Genomic DNA, 19,248 nt, shown 5'->3' on the forward strand with positions numbered 1-19,248 from the left:
ACTTTAACTTAATTGATCCAACAAGAACATTGATTTATGTTTCTGCAATACGTTCCGGACCTTTCATTTCGGCTTGAAAAGTCAATGTAATTGTCATCTGTATGATTAATACGTCGGAGGAATAATAAAAAATAATGGTACGGTATGATTGAAATGCATTCATGTTGAGGTATTACGTCTAGGTCAAATACTATAAGATTCTTTATCTTGATGTTTATACATATATTTGTTTTTCTACATGAAATAAATCACTTTGCCGTCCTCCTCGTTAAAACCACTCTGTCCGTTCCTCATCTGATTTACATCGAATCTGCAGGATTCTGGATCTCATTTTGCTGGACCGACACTGTTAGCACAAATTCTTGAAATTATTTAATTTAACAATAGATTTTAAAACCGATGTTGAAAAGAATAACTATTTATTTATACAATTTAATAAAATAAAAAAACATTTTGTTTTAATTCGCTGTCTTTTCTTTAAATTTTTTTTTATCTATCTCAATTTGCGAGAGTAACATACAGAAACACTAATAAACATAGTTGTAATAATGTCAAACAATATTTTAATAAAATACATCTCTTTTATGAAATTTGAGTGTTCTGTAACATTCTCCCTTTTTTCTTCGGTTCTTAGTCCATAATCAGACTTCCGGTAGGTAATAGGTCATACATTGACAGAGAGGGCGGGACACTTCAGAGTATAAATGTAGCGTCAGGTCTGCGTTACCTCCTATTTGCTTCTGGCAGACAAAGAGACAGGCTCGCAAAATGAATAGAGTACATAGCAGAATGGATTTCATAACATTTTCTACTTTACTGCTGGCAATCAGTTTTTCTCTATGCAAAGGAGGTAAGAAAATTACTTTAAAGTTAATTTCGTATGAATTTTAAGTTAAATAAATTACTTTAGAAGTAAGTTTTTTTGTGTGTTTTAGATTAAAGTTTGATTCTCCAGTCTGTGTCTGAATGATGTAATTGAAATGTTTAAAGTGCTTTCTAGGATACTGATCTTTATTTTTACTAAATGTCTCCGCTGTAGGTAACCCCTGCTGCTCAGAGCCATGCCAGAACAGGGGTGTGTGCACAGCGATGGGTTCACAAGACTATGAATGCGACTGCACACGCACTGGTTTTTATGGACAAAACTGCACAACACGTAAGTGTATAAAAAGAAACCCAGATTGTATTTCAAATTGTTACATTGGAGCTGCTGTTGACATCTTAACTCATCTTCCCCATTTCTGTCATCTGCAGCTGAGTTCCTCACTTGGGTAAAAGTTTCCCTAAAGCCTTCACCCAACACGGTGCACTACATCCTCACCCACTTCAAGGGATTCTGGAACATCATCAACAATATTTCATTTCTCAGAGATGCCATCATGAAATACGTCTTGACATGTAAGTCCTCTCCTTTCTACTCAGTGGAGAAATTAAGTAATTTATACAGAGACAAGTAGTAGGTTTATGCAACATAAATGAATAAATAAATTTCCTTCCTCATTCTAGCACGATCCCATATGATTGACAGTCCTCCTACTTACAATGCGGACTATGGATACAAAAGCTGGGAAGCCTATTCCAACCTGTCCTACTATACTCGTACCCTTCCTCCAGTTCCGGCGGACTGCCCAACCCCTATGGGAGTCGTAGGTGAGTTCACTTTCTGCGCTTCAGGAGAACCAGTTTTCTTAGATTCTTATTTAGAGCACAAGAGCATCCCGTTCCTATTACATCAGTGGAAGATCACAATAAAACCTTTTGTTTATCGCTTGTGTGAGAGGAAACAGTCTTATGAATCAAGTCCAAACCTGTCCCAGCATGCAACAAAGAAAGCGTTTGCCCTGAAATCATATCATAACAAGCCAGCTTCCTGCTGCGTTTTGAGCTGATGTTTATCTTGTTGTTTTCAGGTAAAAAGGAGCTACCTGATGTCAAGGTTTTGGCGGAAAAGCTCTTGGTGAGGAGACGGTTTATTCCAGACCCGCAGGGTACCAGCTTGATGTTTGCGTTCTTCGCGCAACACTTCACACACCAGTTCTTCAAGTCTGATATGAAGAACGGGCCTGCTTTCACAGTGGCTAAAGGCCACGGGGTGAGTAGCCAAATCTAATTCAGAATAGATTATTAAGCAAGATGTCTTGTAAGCAAAATTAAATCAAATCTGAAAATGTTTTCTTTTTTTAGGTTGATCTCGGCCACATTTATGGTGACAACCTGGAGAGGCAACATAAACTGAGGCTTTTCAAGGATGGAAAGCTTAAATATCAGGTAAGAGTAGAGAGCCACATTTCATTAAGACAAAAGGCTTCGAGTCCACATCTGTGTCTCACACTTCCTCTATGTCCTTCTTGTGTAATGCTACAGATTGTAAACGGAGAGGTGTACCCTCCGCTGGTTAAGGACGTTGGTGCTGAAATGCAGTACCCGCCACACATCCCAGACTCTCAGCGCTTCGCTGTTGGCCACGAGGCGTTCGGTCTGGTCCCAGGCCTCATGATGTACGCCACCATCTGGCTCCGTGAGCACAACCGGGTGTGTGACATTTTGAAGGAAGTTCACCCAGACTGGGATGATGAAAGACTCTTTCAGACTTCTCGGCTCATCCTTATTGGTGAGAAATCTTGACTTCTGCAAACAGTTTTTAAAGATATTTCCCGTAACAGCGCCATGGATGCGGAATGACTGATATTAGTTTCGACGAGAGGAAGTTGTGGTTTTAGCTTTGGTATTCCTTGAATAGAGCTTTGATCATAATCACAGGAGTGTGTTTTGGCTTGGCAGTAATGAAATGTCAGTTTCCTTTTTGCAGCAGGAAGAGGAAATATATTTAAAATGCAAATTAAGCAGACAAAAATTTGATTACATATTTCATCTCTGTAGGTGAGACCATCAAGATTGTGATCGAGGACTACGTGCAGCACCTGAGCGGTTATCACTTCAAACTGAAGTTTGATCCAGAGCTGCTCTTCAGCAAACGCTTCCAGTACCAAAACCGCATCGCATCCGAGTTCAATACACTTTACCACTGGCACCCTCTGATGCCTGACAGCTTCCACATCGAGGAGAGGGATTACAGCTACAAGGAGTTTGTCTTCAACACCACTGTGATGACCGAGCACGGCATCAGCAACCTGGTGGATTCATTCACCAAGCAGACTGCAGGACGGGTAAGGACTCTCAATGCAGCTGCAGGAACAGCTACATTTTAACCCCAACATGGCTCTAAAGCTTCATGACTTTAAACATCTTATTCCCCTTTTACAGGTCGCTGGTGGGCGGAACGTTCCGGGACCCATTTTGTATGTCGCCATCAAGTCCATCGAGAACAGCAGAAAGATGCGCTACCAATCCCTCAATGCCTACAGGAAGAGATTCTTCATGGAGCCCTACTCCTCGTTTGAAGACATGACAGGTGAGACAAATTCAACACCACCAACAAAGACTGATACATGTAGGTGGAGCAGATGACGCAAAAGGATTACCAGGAGATTATTATTGACTCTTCTACGCAACTCCAAACTCTTTCTGCTTTGTCTAATTGTCAAGAACTTTGAAAAACATACCTAAAGCTACTGAACACAGCTCTCGACAGCGCTTTGGTATTATTAAGGACATGCTTTTGGACTTACACCCCGGCAGTTTGGGAGGTTCAATGTTTATTTCCATGTCTGTAAGAGGCGGATGTTCAATACATCCTGGCATAATGTAAGCAGATTGTCATTACAAAGAGCAAAGATGTAAACTTACAAGGGAGACCAGCAGCTCCAGGGAGGGATAGGAAAACTACCCCAAGAGGTATTAAGGAAAAGGTTAGATGTGAAGAGACAAAGGAAAGATCAAGTTGGAAAGTTAAGAAGTGGTGCAAGTGAGATGAGCCAGACTGAACCACAAGCTAAAACCGTTTATTTTCTTCACTACAGGAGACAAAGAAATGGCCGCCATACTGGAAGAGCTGTATGGTGACATCGACGCTGTGGAGCTCTACCCCGGCCTGCTCGTGGAGAAGCCCCGGCTGAACGCCATTTTTGGGGAGACGATGGTGGAGATGGGGGCTCCTTTCTCCCTCAAAGGCCTGATGGGGAATCCCATTTGCTCGCCAGAGTACTGGAAGCCCAGCACCTTTGGAGGCTCAGTCGGCTTTGACATCGTCAACACCGCCTCCCTGCAGAGGCTGGTTTGCAACAACGTTCAAGGCCCCTGTCCCGTGGCGTCCTTTTATGTGCCTGACATCAAAGAGACCGGATCCATGACCATCAACTCGAGCACGTCGCAGTCGCGTGGCAGTAACCCCAACCCCACAGTCATTCTGAAAGAAAGGACTTCTGAGCTCTAAATACTCAGTTCAAAAGAAAAGATGTTATTTAATATTTATTTTGTATTTATGTTTTTTATTTATTCGTCTTTTCTCCACCTATGTGTTAATTTATTAAGTGCCTTAAGTTATTTTTGTAATTTAAAAAGAATTAAAAACTTTACTGATACCTAATACTTGAAGTTGTAGACTTTCAGCCTCAGTCGTACTTATTGTATTCCTATTGTTTCATGAGGATAATTTCTGTAGATTTTCACACATGTGACTAAAACTGGAAGCCTACATACTCACCATGACTTATTTATAGGTCTGATGCATTTCTATTTTTTCTACTAATTCACAGATTTATTTTTTTTTTAAAAGAAAACTTGGACTGTCATGTGAGTATATGTGTCTAAACTGCAGAAATATTCAAATGAAATATCGTCAATTGTGTAATATGACTGTTACAAGCATTATATGATATGTTCTTGTTTGAATTGAATAAACTGGCAGGACTGGAACAATTTTTGTATTTCCTTTCTGACTACTTTAAACTTAAAGCACACATTTTCAAATTCTTGAAGCTTCTTGTTTCAAGAATTCTTAAGGCCTGTTCGCAATCATTTAAATGTATTAATCAGCCTACTAATGAAAAAAAGAAAACACACCCTTTGTTTTTGTGCTTCTTATTTCTCTACATAACTAACTTGATGTTGTTTTTGAGCCTCTGCTCCAACCAAAATTACTGCCACACCCGGAAGATAAATGTAAAAAACTTTAAAATAAATTGTCCCTCCAGTTGGATTTAGTCCTCACCAGCCTTGCTTGTTACATTTTCACTTGTTTTAAACTTTTTGTTTCTTGCTCTGGCTGTGCAATTTTCGGTAAGAATCTATTTTTGGTAACCTTTTCCTGAATTCTGATCAACATTCATTCCGTTCTTAAATCGCACATTCTCATGTACTCGTCCCCATTTTAATTGCACAGTCCACAGAACAAACAACTGGATTCTGACTCTTGCAGAGTAGTTTTTGCACTGGCAATACTTTAAAAATGTATATTCCACCTCACAGCTTTCTTTTGTTTTTGCTTTTATGTCCCATTTACATGATTCAAATCATTAAGCTGAGTTAAATTTTAGCAACCAGATCCCAAATTGTCATGGGAATTAATTTCACAAATACAAGAAGAAGAGGTCAAACAGTGACAAAAGGACATAGTTCTGGTTTCGTGTGATGAAATATTCAGTCAGCTGTGCTTCACAAGGTCAAGAACTTTGACATTCACACTTTACAAGAAGTGAAGTTGCCATTCACACTAAACATATATATAAATATAAACACCCTATCTGTTGTCATGAAAATGGGAACAACAATGTAATTATTAATTTGAGTTGTTTAACTTTAAATGGCACCGAACAAAGCAAACACCTGACTGATCCTTATATTGGTAAATGTTGCACCTCTTCAGTCTTGTACTTGTTCTGTTTCTGAGCTCCATTAGCAGGAGAATAAATGTGACTGATATGAAAGCTTCAGTGTTAATAAACCAGCAGTAGTACTCTGAGTATTCTGTGCTGGATTTATTCAGCCTACGCTCACATTTTTGTGCAGCTACAAGAGCTTTCACATCTCAACAGAACAGATAAAACATGTAGACGCTTGTCAGACCCAACGAGATTTATGCCAAGGCAGCGGAGATAAGTAACGAGATGAAATGGTTCAGAAGGCTTCAGTGCATTTCTCTTAAACTTTTATGTTTTTTGAGATTTACTGGCTTCTTTCATAAACTCTTCAGTGTTTAAAGATGACATTTCCTTACATTGTGTGTAATGAAAGAGAAATAGGGAAACTATCACACAAAATGTGTCATTATTATGGTTTCCAACGGTCAACTTTCTGGGAAAAGGTTCTGGGGAAAAAAAACTGCTTTACTGTAATTGATGTATAAGAAAAACCACCCATTCTGAAAACATACACCCAGCCTCTGCTGGCAGAGATGCAGCAAGTGGGTGGAGGATAAAGTCTCCAGAGGACCCTGTCCAAGTCAAACACGGCGACAAAAATGCTGACGTGACGGGCAGCATGGCGTCGTGAATCAGCTCGCCAGCGCTAGACATAATCCTCTCTAACCTCAATAGAAAGTTTTCCATCGCGTTTCTCACAAAAGAAGCAGCTTCCATATCCGAATGAAAACACACCCACATGCAGAACTAAGAGCATTGTATTAATTAAGTCATGTGCATCAGTTGTCATCTCAGCTCATCCTCATAAAGAGTTGCTTCTCCATCACATAATGTTTGGCTCGGGAAATCCCGTTGGAAGAACTTGGCCTATCACAGCACGAAAATGACCTGATTGTGTGGGGGCATTATTAGTTAGTTGTTATTTCCTCACTGTGTGATGCCAGGGCATGACTGTGACTATTATTGTTTGGTTGTACGTCAATGTGTGGCCTGCTCAGATCCTGCTCTATGAGATCGGGCATGGGGAATCCATCTTGCTTTGTGTGAATCTAATGAGCATGAACAGAACGTGGGCCCGAGTGCAGGAGATGACCAGGACAGCTCAGCATGTTTTTTTGTCCTTCTCACTGCTCGGGAGCCAGACTTACAGTGGGAGTGGGACCACCACCAGAATTACGTGACACCTTGCAAGTGGTGCGGCGCAGGTCAGCTGGAAAGTGGTGCAAAGGCACAAAGGAAACGTGGCTCTGAATTGTCGTGAATTAAATTTGTTTTTCTAGAAGTCCTTCAGAACTCACGTCCAACCTGAGCAATCAAGTGAAAAACTATTAGAAATCAGTTAAAACTTGACTTGACATTTATAGGCAGTAACAGTTTCTTCTCTAAAGTCAGTGCTGATGTGTTTTCTGCTAGCACATTGCGTTAACACACACCATTTGTTAATCTCATACTTATATCCGAAGCACCTTGCTGTTATTTTCCCTCCTAAATCCTATTTAAGCTGCAACAATGATGTGGTCAGAATTTATTCCATTGCTGTACTGTATATTTTTCTTTTTAATCACAGACATTTCCACGCAAATGTAAAAGGGAAGGTGAGGACTTTAAGTATTCTCAGAAAATCTAAACACACATAACTCACACTTCCTGTAAAAGCTATGAAAAAAATACCATAAAAATCTAGAAAAATCAATGTCTCAAATCATTGTGAGGTTTGACACAAATCAGTTATAAAACAGACACTGAATTTTTTTAACCTTCACTGTGAATACCTTGGTTTGTACAGTACAAAATATGCTAAAAAAATGCATAACCTCAAATAAAAGCAAACTGATCATGTGACTTGTTAGGGTTCTATTTTCAGTGTTGGTGTAAGACTCAACAATCCTGCTTCTTAGCTACAGGGAATATCCTTGTGTCATTCTTTCTTAATGATGGAGGTTTTGCTTCAGGGTTGACCCATCCTAGCTAATAACACATTTGTCATACCTCAGCTAGAAACAAACCGTTGAGGTCATGGTGACAGGAAACGAGCCTGGGGCTGATGAGGGGGGAATTCAAGGCTAAGTGCAAACTAAAAACAAATAGTTTTAATGTTTTATTGGGTTTGGCCTGTTAAAATTCATAAAATGTTACCATGGTTATTGACAAAACTTTGTAAGTAGTTGTAAGTTTACCCATAAACATGTCAGGTGGTTTGTGGACACGTGAGTGCACAGTCAGGTCTCACATCAGGTAATAAAAAGACAGATTCAAAAACGAAAAGCAGTCTATGAGATATGACGCAGAGGAAGAAATGTCAGACTTTGATTTTAAAAAAGTCTTTATTCACATGGCTTTGTTACAGAAAACACCTAAAACAAGAACCGGTTCCTTCAGGAAGTTCAGGAAAAAGCAAGAGAAAGAGAAATTCCCTCCTACAACAAGGCATTGTGTACCAAGGAGGAAGAGATCTAAAAATTGATTACTACTTTTTCTATGTTTTATTGTGACTTCTGATAACAATGACCTTAAGGGAATCAGGTTTATAACATACTCTACAAAATTAAAAAGCAAACAAGGAAATATGTGTATCAAGAATAGAAACAAATGATAGAAAACGTAAATAATTCAAACATCAAAACACTGTTTCTTCATCGTCATTCCAATGTCTCCACTTCATCCCTCGGCGACTTTCGGTGCAAGAAACTTTTTCATTTACAATCCAGATGTTACACATGATGACTGCAGTTCAGAAGCACATAGAAACTGCCAAAGCAATGAGCAATACGTTCAATTTCAACATCACCTCTCACACCAAAATTACCTTAGTAGGATATATCCTGACCTGAGAAACTATAAACATTACATAGAAGAACTTTTTGATGTTAAGCTACCTGCATGGTTGTCATTTGATGAGGGACTTTAAAGTGGTCTTGGGTGGCATGGGGGCTCTGTGTTTTGTTAGTCACAAATTTAATGTCCACTACCTAACAACCATTGATAAGTAGAGGACAAAAGACGGGGCGTGAGACCCTTCACATTCCAAAGGGAAAAATTAAACAAATTAAAGAGACTCAGTTGTCAGTAAATAACGCTTTGGGTATCACTTCCTTACTCAAAACCATTAGAAATATTTTATTTTCATCATTTTAATTTCAGAAACTGACAGGGTGTGGGTGGTGTCTGATAACATTTGACACTGGTTCTTTGCCAAGAAGCCTGTGGTGTCGATACAAAACAGAGAGAAAAATTTTCTGACTGCCAATGAAGTCTGTAATGGTATTCAAAAGCTTGCACACACCTTTTGGCACAAATAACACAGTTTCCGAATGACAATTAATGTCTGTCATTACTTCGGTGTCTTTTAGACATTACTTCATTGATTGTATGATCCATTTTGGGGTAAAGGTTCAACTATGACACTGATGGCCTCCCATTTGCAAACAAAAGAGTTCAAACGTGACTCAGTGACAGGAAGGTTTTCAGGTCCTTTGGGTAAAACTTAAGGTCTTCACCACCATGTTTAACAGCTGGTTAAACTGATGATATTCTGTTTGGTTTTCTTCATTCAATCATCTCTAATTTGAACCAAACTAAACTTAAGTCAAGCTGCCATATTGTTTTTTTCCTTGAGGAGTTTTTCTCCAGAGAATCATTTTTAATAAATGTACAATCTTTTTCTAATCATCCTGTCTTGAACTGAGACTTGAAGTTATGTAAGAGGAGAGTCGAGATTTGTAAAGTCAACAAATGGTCTTTGTACTATGAAAAAGACCAATACAGATGGCTTTAACCAACGTTTATGGTTTTACTATTTTAGACATTGGTTTATTTTTTTTTAATGCATAAAAAGATGGGTAAACCTTAACTTCATAAGAAATTTATATTCTTAAGCAAGTGCTAGTTTTCCAAAGTTATTTTAGAATAAATAATTAGAGTCAAAACTGTGCTGTCATTTCATCAAATCTATCTTAACCCTATCGTTGGTATGCAGGAGGCAATGAATGGAAAAATTTTGTCTTCTCCCTATTAAAGCAATGCTAATTAGAATCCAAAAAAAACTAAACTTCTCCTGAGGATTTCTAAATGTATTCTTATCAGTTTTCCGTGCAGCTCAGACAGTGAAATCTGATAAATGGCATCTCTCCCAACATTTCTGGCACGCTATTTCGTCTGTTGAGTCTACTTTCCATAGATGGCTGCAGGGCCATGCAGAGACCTTTGGAGGGGCAGGGGCTCAACCGACCCACCTCCCCCCTTCTGCACATGCCTGGATGGCCATGTTTAACATATTAGAGTGATGAGTGAGAGTGTGTCTGATGGACGAGCAACTATATTGTCGATGTAACCTCATGTCGACTTGTTGTGAGGCAATTTAACGACTGTTTTAGGTTTTTCTTTATCTCTTTATCTCTTTATCTTACGTAACACATTTTGATAAAAAAAGAGAAAAGAATTTGTTTACTGTGTTACACGCAACTCCACAAGCATCTTATATTTTGAAGATGTTTTAGTGTTCAAACTCTTAAAAACTGGACGCTTGAAGCGTAATGTAAACATCGGACATTTTCCACTTTAGCCTGAATGTTTCATGGAAAAAAAAATTTACTTTGAAAAGATGCTGGTAGAGATGAAGCTAAGTGAACAGTTTTAAGGATGCTTGTTTAACCAATGGAGGATCAATGATTTACTCAAACATAAGATTGTCAGTCTGAAATTAGTATGTTTTGGTTCTTAGGATTTAAGCACTTTGAGTTTTGTGGTTTGTCTTTATATCCTTTCTTGTGTTTCTATATTGTAGCTTTGTATTTTGTATTTAGTCTTTTTAGGCGTAGTGGGGGGTTACATCTTGTTTAAGATATTTAGTCAGATCTCTGTGTTTTCATTGTGTCGTTTTATTTCAATAAGTCTTTCCTCTCAGTATGTTCACTCTGTTCTCTCTTCCTCCCCTCTTCACACATTGTCTTTGTCTAGTAATCATCACCCATGTTAGATTCAATCACTTGTCAGTTTTATTCTACCATGCTTATGGTATCCACACTCAATAAATATGTTCTACCCATAAATACTCTCTTTTTCACTCTAGGACAAAACTCAAATTGTTCCAGCCTCAAATTATTTCAAAATGTCATCTAAGCACTTTCAACCTACAGCAACAATAGCTTTCAAAGATTCTTTCTGATGTCTTTCCAGCTTGACATTGTAATCAATACCAGTAAACTGAAATGCCTTTGGCTTGTGTAGAGGTGTTCCAACTTGCTGATGAATTAATGAAATGTATTTGATTACTTTCACTTCCCTGAAACTTTCCATCTTAATTCTAAGGAAGTTTTGAAGGCGTTAATTTTTTCGCCTGAATTTGCTGGCAATCTTATGTTTGAGTAAATCATTGATCCTCCATTGGTTAAACAAGCATCCTTAAAACTGTTCACTTAGCTTCATCTCTACCAGCATCTTTTCAAAGTAAAAAATTTGATGAATAAAACATTCAGGCTAAAGTGGAAAATGTCCGATGTCTACATTACGCTTCAAGCGTCCAGTTTTTAAGAGTTTGAACACTAAAACATCTTCAAAATATAAGCTGCTTGTGGAGTTGCGTGTAGCACATCCATCCATCCATCCATCCATCCATCCATCCATTTTCTTTCACCCTTGTCCCTCAGTGGGGTCGGGAGGGTTGCTGGTGCCTATCTCCAGCTGACGTTCCGGGCGAGAGGCGGGGTACACCCTGGACAGGTCGCCAGTCTGTCGCAGGGCATGCGTGTAGCACAGTAAACAAATTCTTTTCTCTTTTTTTATCAAAATGTGTTACGTAAGATAAAGAGATAAAGAGATAAAGAAAAACCTAAAACAGTCGTTAAATTGCCTCACAACAAGTCGACATGAGGTTACATCGACAATATAGTTGCTCGTCCATCAGACACACTCACTCATCACTCTAATATGTTAAACATGGCCATCCAGGCATGTGCAGAAGGGGGGAGGTGGGTGGGTTGAGCCCCTGCCCCTCCAAAGGTCTCTGCATGGCCCTGCAGCCATCTATGGAAAGTAGACTCAACAGATGAAATAGCGTGCCAGAAATGTTGGGAGAGATGCCATTTATCAGATTTCACTGTCTGAGCTGCACGGAAAACTGATAAGAATACATTTAGAAATCCTCAGGAGAAGTTTAGTTTTTTTTTGGATACTAATTAGCATTGCTTTAATAGGGAGAAGACAAAATTTTTCCATTCATTGCCTCCTGCATACCAACGATAGGGTTAAGATAGATTTGATGAAATAACAGCACAGTTTTGACTCTAATTATTTATTCTAAAATAACTTTGGAAAACTAGCACTTGCTTAAGAATATAAATTTCTTATGAAGTTAAGGTTTACCCATCTTTTTATGCATTTAAAAAAAAATAAACCAATGTCTAAAATAGTAAAACCATAAACGTTGGTTAAAGCCATCTGTATTGGTCTTTTTCATAGTACAAAGATCATTTGTTGACTTTACAAATCTCGACTCTCCTCTTACATAACTGACATGGCTCTGTATTTACTTTTTGTAAAACTTTAGCAGACATAGGAGTGTTACTGATTTTTATAATCTAGGTGTTGAAACAGGTGGCGTAGTTTGTGTTTGCCTTCACAGTCGGGATGTCTCCGAATCAAGGACGTTTCTGTGTGAGTTGGGCAGGTATTTTATTAAAAAACTATGCATGTGAAGCTTATTGTTGATTCTGAATTCCCCGTGGCTGTGTGAAATTACAGCCACGGTTTCAGGTCCTGATATGGGTAATGTGGCTCTTCACCCAGGAGTCCTTCTATGTGAGGGGGCAGCTCATGTACTTAGACAAAATGTGTTTGTTATGCTTCATTTACCTGTGAATGAGAATGTGGGGCATCATAACCATAAACCACACACTTTGTATTCACACAACCCAGATTAAATATTTGACCCAAACTAAAATATTTCCAAACGACGCGTCTTAAGCTGACACATTTTTCATGCAGAAGGTCAATGGCATCCTTGGGTACACCCTTTCAAATCAACAAATTAAAATGTTGTGAATGATGTGATTCATAAAGAAGGACTAACACCTGTTATCAGTCACCTTTTTTTATCTGTGTTGATCAGTTAGTCTGTTCATCAGACATGGTGACTAATGCCAAGACACAATTGTAAAATGACATCTGTTAGATTTTGTCCCTTCCCCATATTAGTAATAGGGTGTCTCAGGGACATATTTAAGGTGTCAGTCAAAGATCTTTCACAATTTAAGCACATTTTTCCATGTAATATTAACCTTTTCACAGTTGCTGTAAAACTATTGCGTGGGAGTAAAAATGGTGTGTAAATAAAAACCTTAATGTGTAATTTGTTTTGTGAAAGGTTCATTCCAGACAGGAACTCCTCTTGTAATGTTTGTGTGATAAAATATTTCCAGAAAACTCTTAATTAATTTCATTTGGGTAAATAAAAAGAAGTATGAATCTCAATCAAAGAGCTCTCTGAATCAGAGGGAGGACAGAGGTATTATTTGGCAGGACATTCACAGAACACCCAGAGGAGAACATTCAGTAAAACAACATCTAATTGGTGTTGAGATTCTGCACGTAGCAGCTGATGAACAATGTTGTGAATGTGGGTTAAACAAGGTGACATTTTCTCCCACATTTAAGCTGAAACTCTGTGAGAAATACACTTAATTTAATGCCAGAGACAAAATTTTGTACGTTTTTGTGAAGACTTAATGCTAAAAAGTAAAGAATTTCAATAAAAGAGACACAAAAATATAAGTATCAGACTCAAATAATGATGTTTTTATTTGACTAAACCACATCTCAAAGAGTATAATATGATCAAAAAGTTAATTTATTCCAGTAATCCTTCAGTGTTATACATTTTTTGTTATAACAGAGAATATATAAAATCAAAAATTTCCTCTATTATGAAATAAAAATATAACATGAAACCTATAAAATTGATGACACAGTAACATGTAGTTGTGACATTGTCACGGTCAAGGTAGTCATGAGGGAATCATTGTGAAACACGTGTTGTCACTCTCCACAATACCACAAGGCAAAAGACATCGGCTGCTCATATGTTTAGTAATGGAAAATTTAGTGGAAGGAAAAACATAAAGTCACAATTACAGCCTTGGAAAGATTGTGGAGTCATAAGTTTTGGATTTATTCACAAGGTGCTTTAACAGGACCTTAATAACAGAGTTTGGGGATTTTTTTTACACTTCTTCTCATTGTGTGTGGTGTCCACCCTTGTTTGTTCCAGTTCCAGTTGTTTTTATTGCTCAGACCCGGGCAAGTTTAGACCAGCTGTAATTTCTCAGTTTATGAAGATCAGCATATATTTCCCTCACTTGAACGCCACATTCTCTTGTGTTTTCCATCACTCACTGATTTACGCTATGAAACTATTATTACACTTTCATAGAAAAACGTTTTGATTAGTTTTTAGTGCTACCATTAATAACCTGCAGGTAGTTTCCTCATTCCTATTTATTTGACGTGATGGAAGGTGAAGCTTAACATGGCTGGCACGAGATAAGTTTCACAGATAAGATGTGGTTTAATTATTTTCACATTACATTCCCCAAAACCTCTCAGGCAAATCAGTGACGGAGCCTCGCTCTCATTAAATGGAAAGGTACCAGATGTTTAAGGTGGAGGGAAGTGGAATCGGATTGATATGATTATAATGTCTTATTTTATTTACAGTAAAACCTTTATTTTCACTTATCAAAGTGCTTAAGATGTGTAGGTTAGAGATTGTGAAGGTTGGTAGGTTTTAGGTTTGCTCTTTCTTTGCTTGGCTCTCTTAGTTGTGCAAACCTTATCTCTGTTCCCTTGTTCCTGTTTATCATTAGGTGTGTTTATTTCCTGCTAAATTGTGCAAACCAGGTTCTGCAGTTCATTGTTTGCAGATACATTTCCCCTTTAACACCTGAGTTCAGTTTTCATCCCTCTGGTTCCTCCTTTGTCACCATCTACCCAAACGTAGTTAGACCCTGATGCTCAGTTTAGTCATACTCCCTGTTACTGTTCTGCTCATATTGCCTCAGATTCAGGGGAATTTCGGTGGAAATTTTCACTTTGATGTTTTCTATATTCACTTATTGTCTTAGTTAATTATAGTCCCCTACAAACTGAATTCGTGAATGTGTCTTTATTATGCGCAATATGTCTCCTCTTTCAGTGAGTCACAGTCTGAACATTCAACGTTAAAACCTGAAGTGTTAAACCTGTTAAAGTTCAAATGCCTGAGTCATGCTGCACATCAATCTGTAAACATTAATGTTAACAACGCACAAATTGGATCCTGCGCTTTGTCTAAATCCAGCAGTAAAAGAAGAAAAACTCTCCCACTTAGGCGAACAGATGAATAACAGAATTTCCAGGCAAGGTTGCTTTGTGATGAATTGAAAGGAATTCATGACAAAGCATGACAGGAAGTAAGCAGAATCATTTCAGGTGGAAAAAAAAGATAAACAAATAAAAAATCTTACATTAAACAGAGAAGAACCCAAGAGTGTGACATGGTACACCAAGCCAAAAAAATATATATTCTTTTAATAAGAAAAAAAAACGCGTTTTTTCTGAGGCATCTCTATTTTAGATATTTCCAAAATATTTTTTTCATCAATCCATCCAGAGTCCTCTAAATGTTACAAATATTGTTCAGAATCTACTGCGTATGTGGGTGGGTAGCAGTCGTTAGTTTCTACTTTTACTTTTGTTTTCCGATGCGTAGGAACCTTTTATCAATTTCCTTAATTTCATTGATAGTGTAATTCTAGCACACACACGGAAAAAAATTGCCTCTCAACTAAGATGAGACACAATCCTCATTTCCGCATTGATACATCTTCCTAAGAATATCTGTGAAGTGTCTGATAGCATATTAGCTTTCATTATGTCTCAGGAGGAGATTTCAATGACACAGGGTTACACTAGAGTGACTAAGAAGGAAAGTTATGGATGGCCAACAGTGTTTACAGACAGTCAAAGCAACAGCCATATTTGGGAGAGAAGGAAGGCCGTGTTTTATATAGGTGGAACTGTTTAAAAATGTCAAATATGGGAAGCTGTGTGTTCACTGTCTGTAAGGCTATAAAGACACACTGTGATTACTGTGCTTTGGGAAACAATTCATGTTCACTGAACTGCACTCAGATGTCGGCGTCTGAAATAAATCCTCCTATAATAAAATAAGTCTGTGCCTCAGTGTGTGACGTAGTGGAGTCAGAGCATCAAGAAAGGTGGCAAGAAATCAGCAGACTGTTCAATGCTCCTCCTGGTGGATTTTATTCTTTGTTGTCTTTGTTTTCTGACATGAAAAATCTTACTAGTTTTAAACAGGATCAGAAACACACCTGCATTGCATTAATCTGTACCACTAAATAGGTCGAACCACACAACAAAATCTAAACAAAGAAACAGGAATATGATTGTTGAACTAATATTCATCTACACAACTAAACGGTCTGCAAACTAAAACATTTAACACAGTGCAAGTGGGAAGGTTCCTTTAAAGAGAATAAACAACACAATACAAAAGGAAAATCCTCCATTTGGTTCTATCCAGTGATGCAATCAGTGGCACCAATTTAAAGAGGAAATGTTGGCCGGCCGGCTGACCGGCCCACACACCTGACCTGGCTGCAGTACCTGAAGGGACAAACAATGGTGAGCATAAAAGAAACAAACAGAAGTAATTCACCAGAAACTCACCTTGTAACAGAAGAAACATTCACATTTAATTAATGATTTAGTAGTTTTGACTATAAAAAAAACATACATGGATGTAAATTGCAACATAATGCTTCCACAAACAAACCTCCTTTCTTAGACAGTGTATATCTTGTGACCAGACATAAAGTCATATATTTATTGGCTGTAATTCACCTACTTGACCATGATTGCATTTAAACCCACAACTTTGAGGACTTGCTTGTAGAGTTATGTCTGTGGATCATTCTGACAAGAAAAAGTCAGGAATCAGTCCCCAAGCTGCGAAATATCAGTGTCCACTTCTAAATATTCGATTGAAACAAATAAAAAATTTTAATCCTGAGCAATTTGTGCAAATGTAGAGTAGCCAGTATAACTTAGAATGCGATACAATGCTGCTTTTCTTTGGTCAACTATCTAGCATTTGTATTTTCTGGGAGTATGATGTCATGTCAGGAGCAACGACAGTGATTGCAAAAGCAGCGATTCTTCATATTTAAGATGATAACATAATTCTTGGGACAACACTGGAAAACCTCAGAGTTTGTGTATGTTTACACTGGATGAGTCATGGTGGGATAAAGGAGGTGGAAACAGGAGCCAGAACGGAAGAGGAGTGGAGAGCGTTGAAGCGCATACAGATTTTCTGCAATAACTGGTTTCTGTCAGCATATTATGTCTTACAAACAAAGGACTATCCAGTCTTGAGTCATCCATTTTTCCTTTGTATTGTGTTTCCAAGGATACAAACTTTCTTGGCAACTTTTTAAATGATCTTTAAAATAACATTTTTTTAACTTATTCTCTGATATTTGATCCTTACACATGCATTTCTGTGATTTCCTATAAAAAATATTTTTCTTAATATTTCTACAAAAAAAATTATTTTTTCTACAAGAATTTGATTCAAAACAAATGGAAAAACAAATTGTGCAAATAAACAAACAAAAAGTTTTAACATCCCCTTAACTTATTTACGATAAAGCAACACAAAGTTGAGGAAGTGGAAGGAAAGCCATAGAAAACCTGACATTTTTGCCTTTTTTACTCTTTTAACGCTAATTTAAAAAAAAAAAAGTGCTGTAAGCTGCCTTCAGAAGTCATTAAATCCGTTAATAGAGCACTAGGTACTTATTGAAGCACACTTATTTTACACCAGGATCTTAACGTTGATCCTGCAGTGAATTTTACATAGGTCTATAAAAATGTTTTATCTTTTTGTTCTTCACATTTCTGTGAAGAAATGTGGAATGTCGTGTCAGTGTAAATCAGAAGTTCATTCGAGAAGATCACTGAAGAAAAAGCATCATGAAGGTCAGAGCAGCATGACAGTTGATTGGAAAATGGATGGAGCAAGAGAGGCATGTTAGCAGGTGCAAAGGACTGAAAACTATGTAAGATACTTGATCTGTATGATACACAGATTTTATCTACCTAATCTGAAGACCGAAAGACAAACATCTAAGATTTGCAAAGCAAGTAAAGACACACCCATACAGATTTGCAGCTGTACCTGCAGCCAGAATGGCTTTTACAAAGTATCTACTCAGGGCAGAAGAATTTAAATGCCCTCCACACAGTTCAGATTTTTATTGATGAAATAAAAAACGTTTATTCACTTAGCAACTATGTACTACTGTGTGTTAATATTTCACCAAAATTTCTACTAAAATAATTTGAAATTTGTGTGGCGTGACAAAACGTGAATCATCGAGTATCTGTAATCTAAGTTCTCAGAAATGAAAATTCCTGGAGTTTAGGTTGCTGTCACAGCTTGCTGTGGATGTTTGAAAACACAAATAGATGATCTGTGAATGAACCTGCAGCTGGTTTAAACTGACCTAAACCGCTCTGAAGTGCTTCATGTTTGTAGTAACATCATTACTCACTCTGAAAGTAAGCTTTGTAGCCAAGGAACATCCTTTGACATTTGTCATCACCCTGTAAACTAAGGAAGTAGGAATATCTGATGAAGCATGACATCATTCTTTTTTAAAATCCAGCATTTTGTGGCACAAACTGGTAGGAATTAACTTAATTTTATCCTCATTTTTTTTGGCATTTGCATGAAACCTTTAAGGAAAATAATACATAATATTTTTCTCTGGCATTTTGCTTGTGCCAGCTGATATTCATGAAAGTTTATTTTCCACAAAAAAACTTCTTAAATAATTAGATCATAGAATAGAATAGAATAGAATAGAATAGAATAGAATAGAATAGAATAGAATAGAATAAAAACAACCTTTATTGGGAAAGAGCAGCACCAAATATAAAGGTTCACAAAAGAAGTTCTTAAAGTTTTAAAACTATTTATATAAAAAACAAGATTAATAATTATACTTTACATAACTATAACAGAAATAGGCACATTGGACTATTTACATATCAAATATCATATATCATTATGGAAAAACAGACGTGCAATAATCGTGAAAATGTTATTTAAAAATGAGTAAGAACAGAGCAAATGATTGTGCAAATTCCAGTCAGCATGTATGGAAATACTTATTAGTTTTGTTGGGAGCAGTGATGGATATGAATTTTCCATTTTATAATATGTTTATCACACAACTAAAAGTAAAAATTGTAAATCTTTAGTTGGCATTTTTCCTTTATTTTGTTAATTCGCTGTTACAGCACCCCTTCCCGTTTACTCCATGCTCCTGCAGCTCCTCCCTGTGGTGTTGAAGAAGCTTCCAGACACTGGGAAAAGCCCTCACCCACAGCACCCGCCCGCCCACTCTCCCCCCGCGCCCCACCCACT

At 37.6% G+C, this 19,248-nt stretch overlaps 1 protein-coding gene across 1 annotated transcript; it reads left to right on the forward strand.

Annotated features, from left to right (window-relative positions):
* The first annotated feature begins 717 nt into the window (after positions 1–717).
* ptgs2b (prostaglandin-endoperoxide synthase 2b) lies at positions 718–4,818 on the forward strand. Its single transcript, XM_008415162.3, has 10 exons — positions 718–850; positions 1,040–1,156; positions 1,255–1,398; positions 1,507–1,650; positions 1,911–2,092; positions 2,185–2,268; positions 2,365–2,611; positions 2,881–3,167; positions 3,265–3,412; positions 3,921–4,818. Exons 1-10 carry the CDS (start codon positions 769–771, stop codon positions 4,331–4,333), a joined length of 1,848 nt encoding a protein of 615 aa, XP_008413384.1. The 5' UTR covers positions 718–768; the 3' UTR covers positions 4,334–4,818.
* The last annotated feature ends 14,430 nt before the right edge of the window (positions 4,819–19,248 follow it).

Source organism: Poecilia reticulata, chromosome 4, assembly GCF_904066995.2.
Source record: "Poecilia reticulata chromosome 4, P_reticulata-male-v2, whole genome shotgun sequence".
Classification (NCBI taxonomy): domain Eukaryota; kingdom Metazoa; phylum Chordata; class Actinopteri; order Cyprinodontiformes; family Poeciliidae; genus Poecilia; species Poecilia reticulata.

What these genes read in the sequence shown, in the direction of transcription:
- ptgs2b (XM_008415162.3), top strand. Translation starts at nt 769, where the DNA reads ATGAATAGAGTACATAGCAGAATGGATTTCATAACATTTTCTACTTTA. An exon ending in TTTTTCTCTATGCAAAGGAG is followed by an intron (nt 851 to 1,039) that starts GTAAGAAAATTA and finishes TCTCCGCTGTAG; the next exon opens with GTAACCCCTGCTGCTCAGAG. An exon ending in TGGACAAAACTGCACAACAC is followed by an intron (nt 1,157 to 1,254) that starts GTAAGTGTATAA and finishes TGTCATCTGCAG; the next exon opens with CTGAGTTCCTCACTTGGGTA.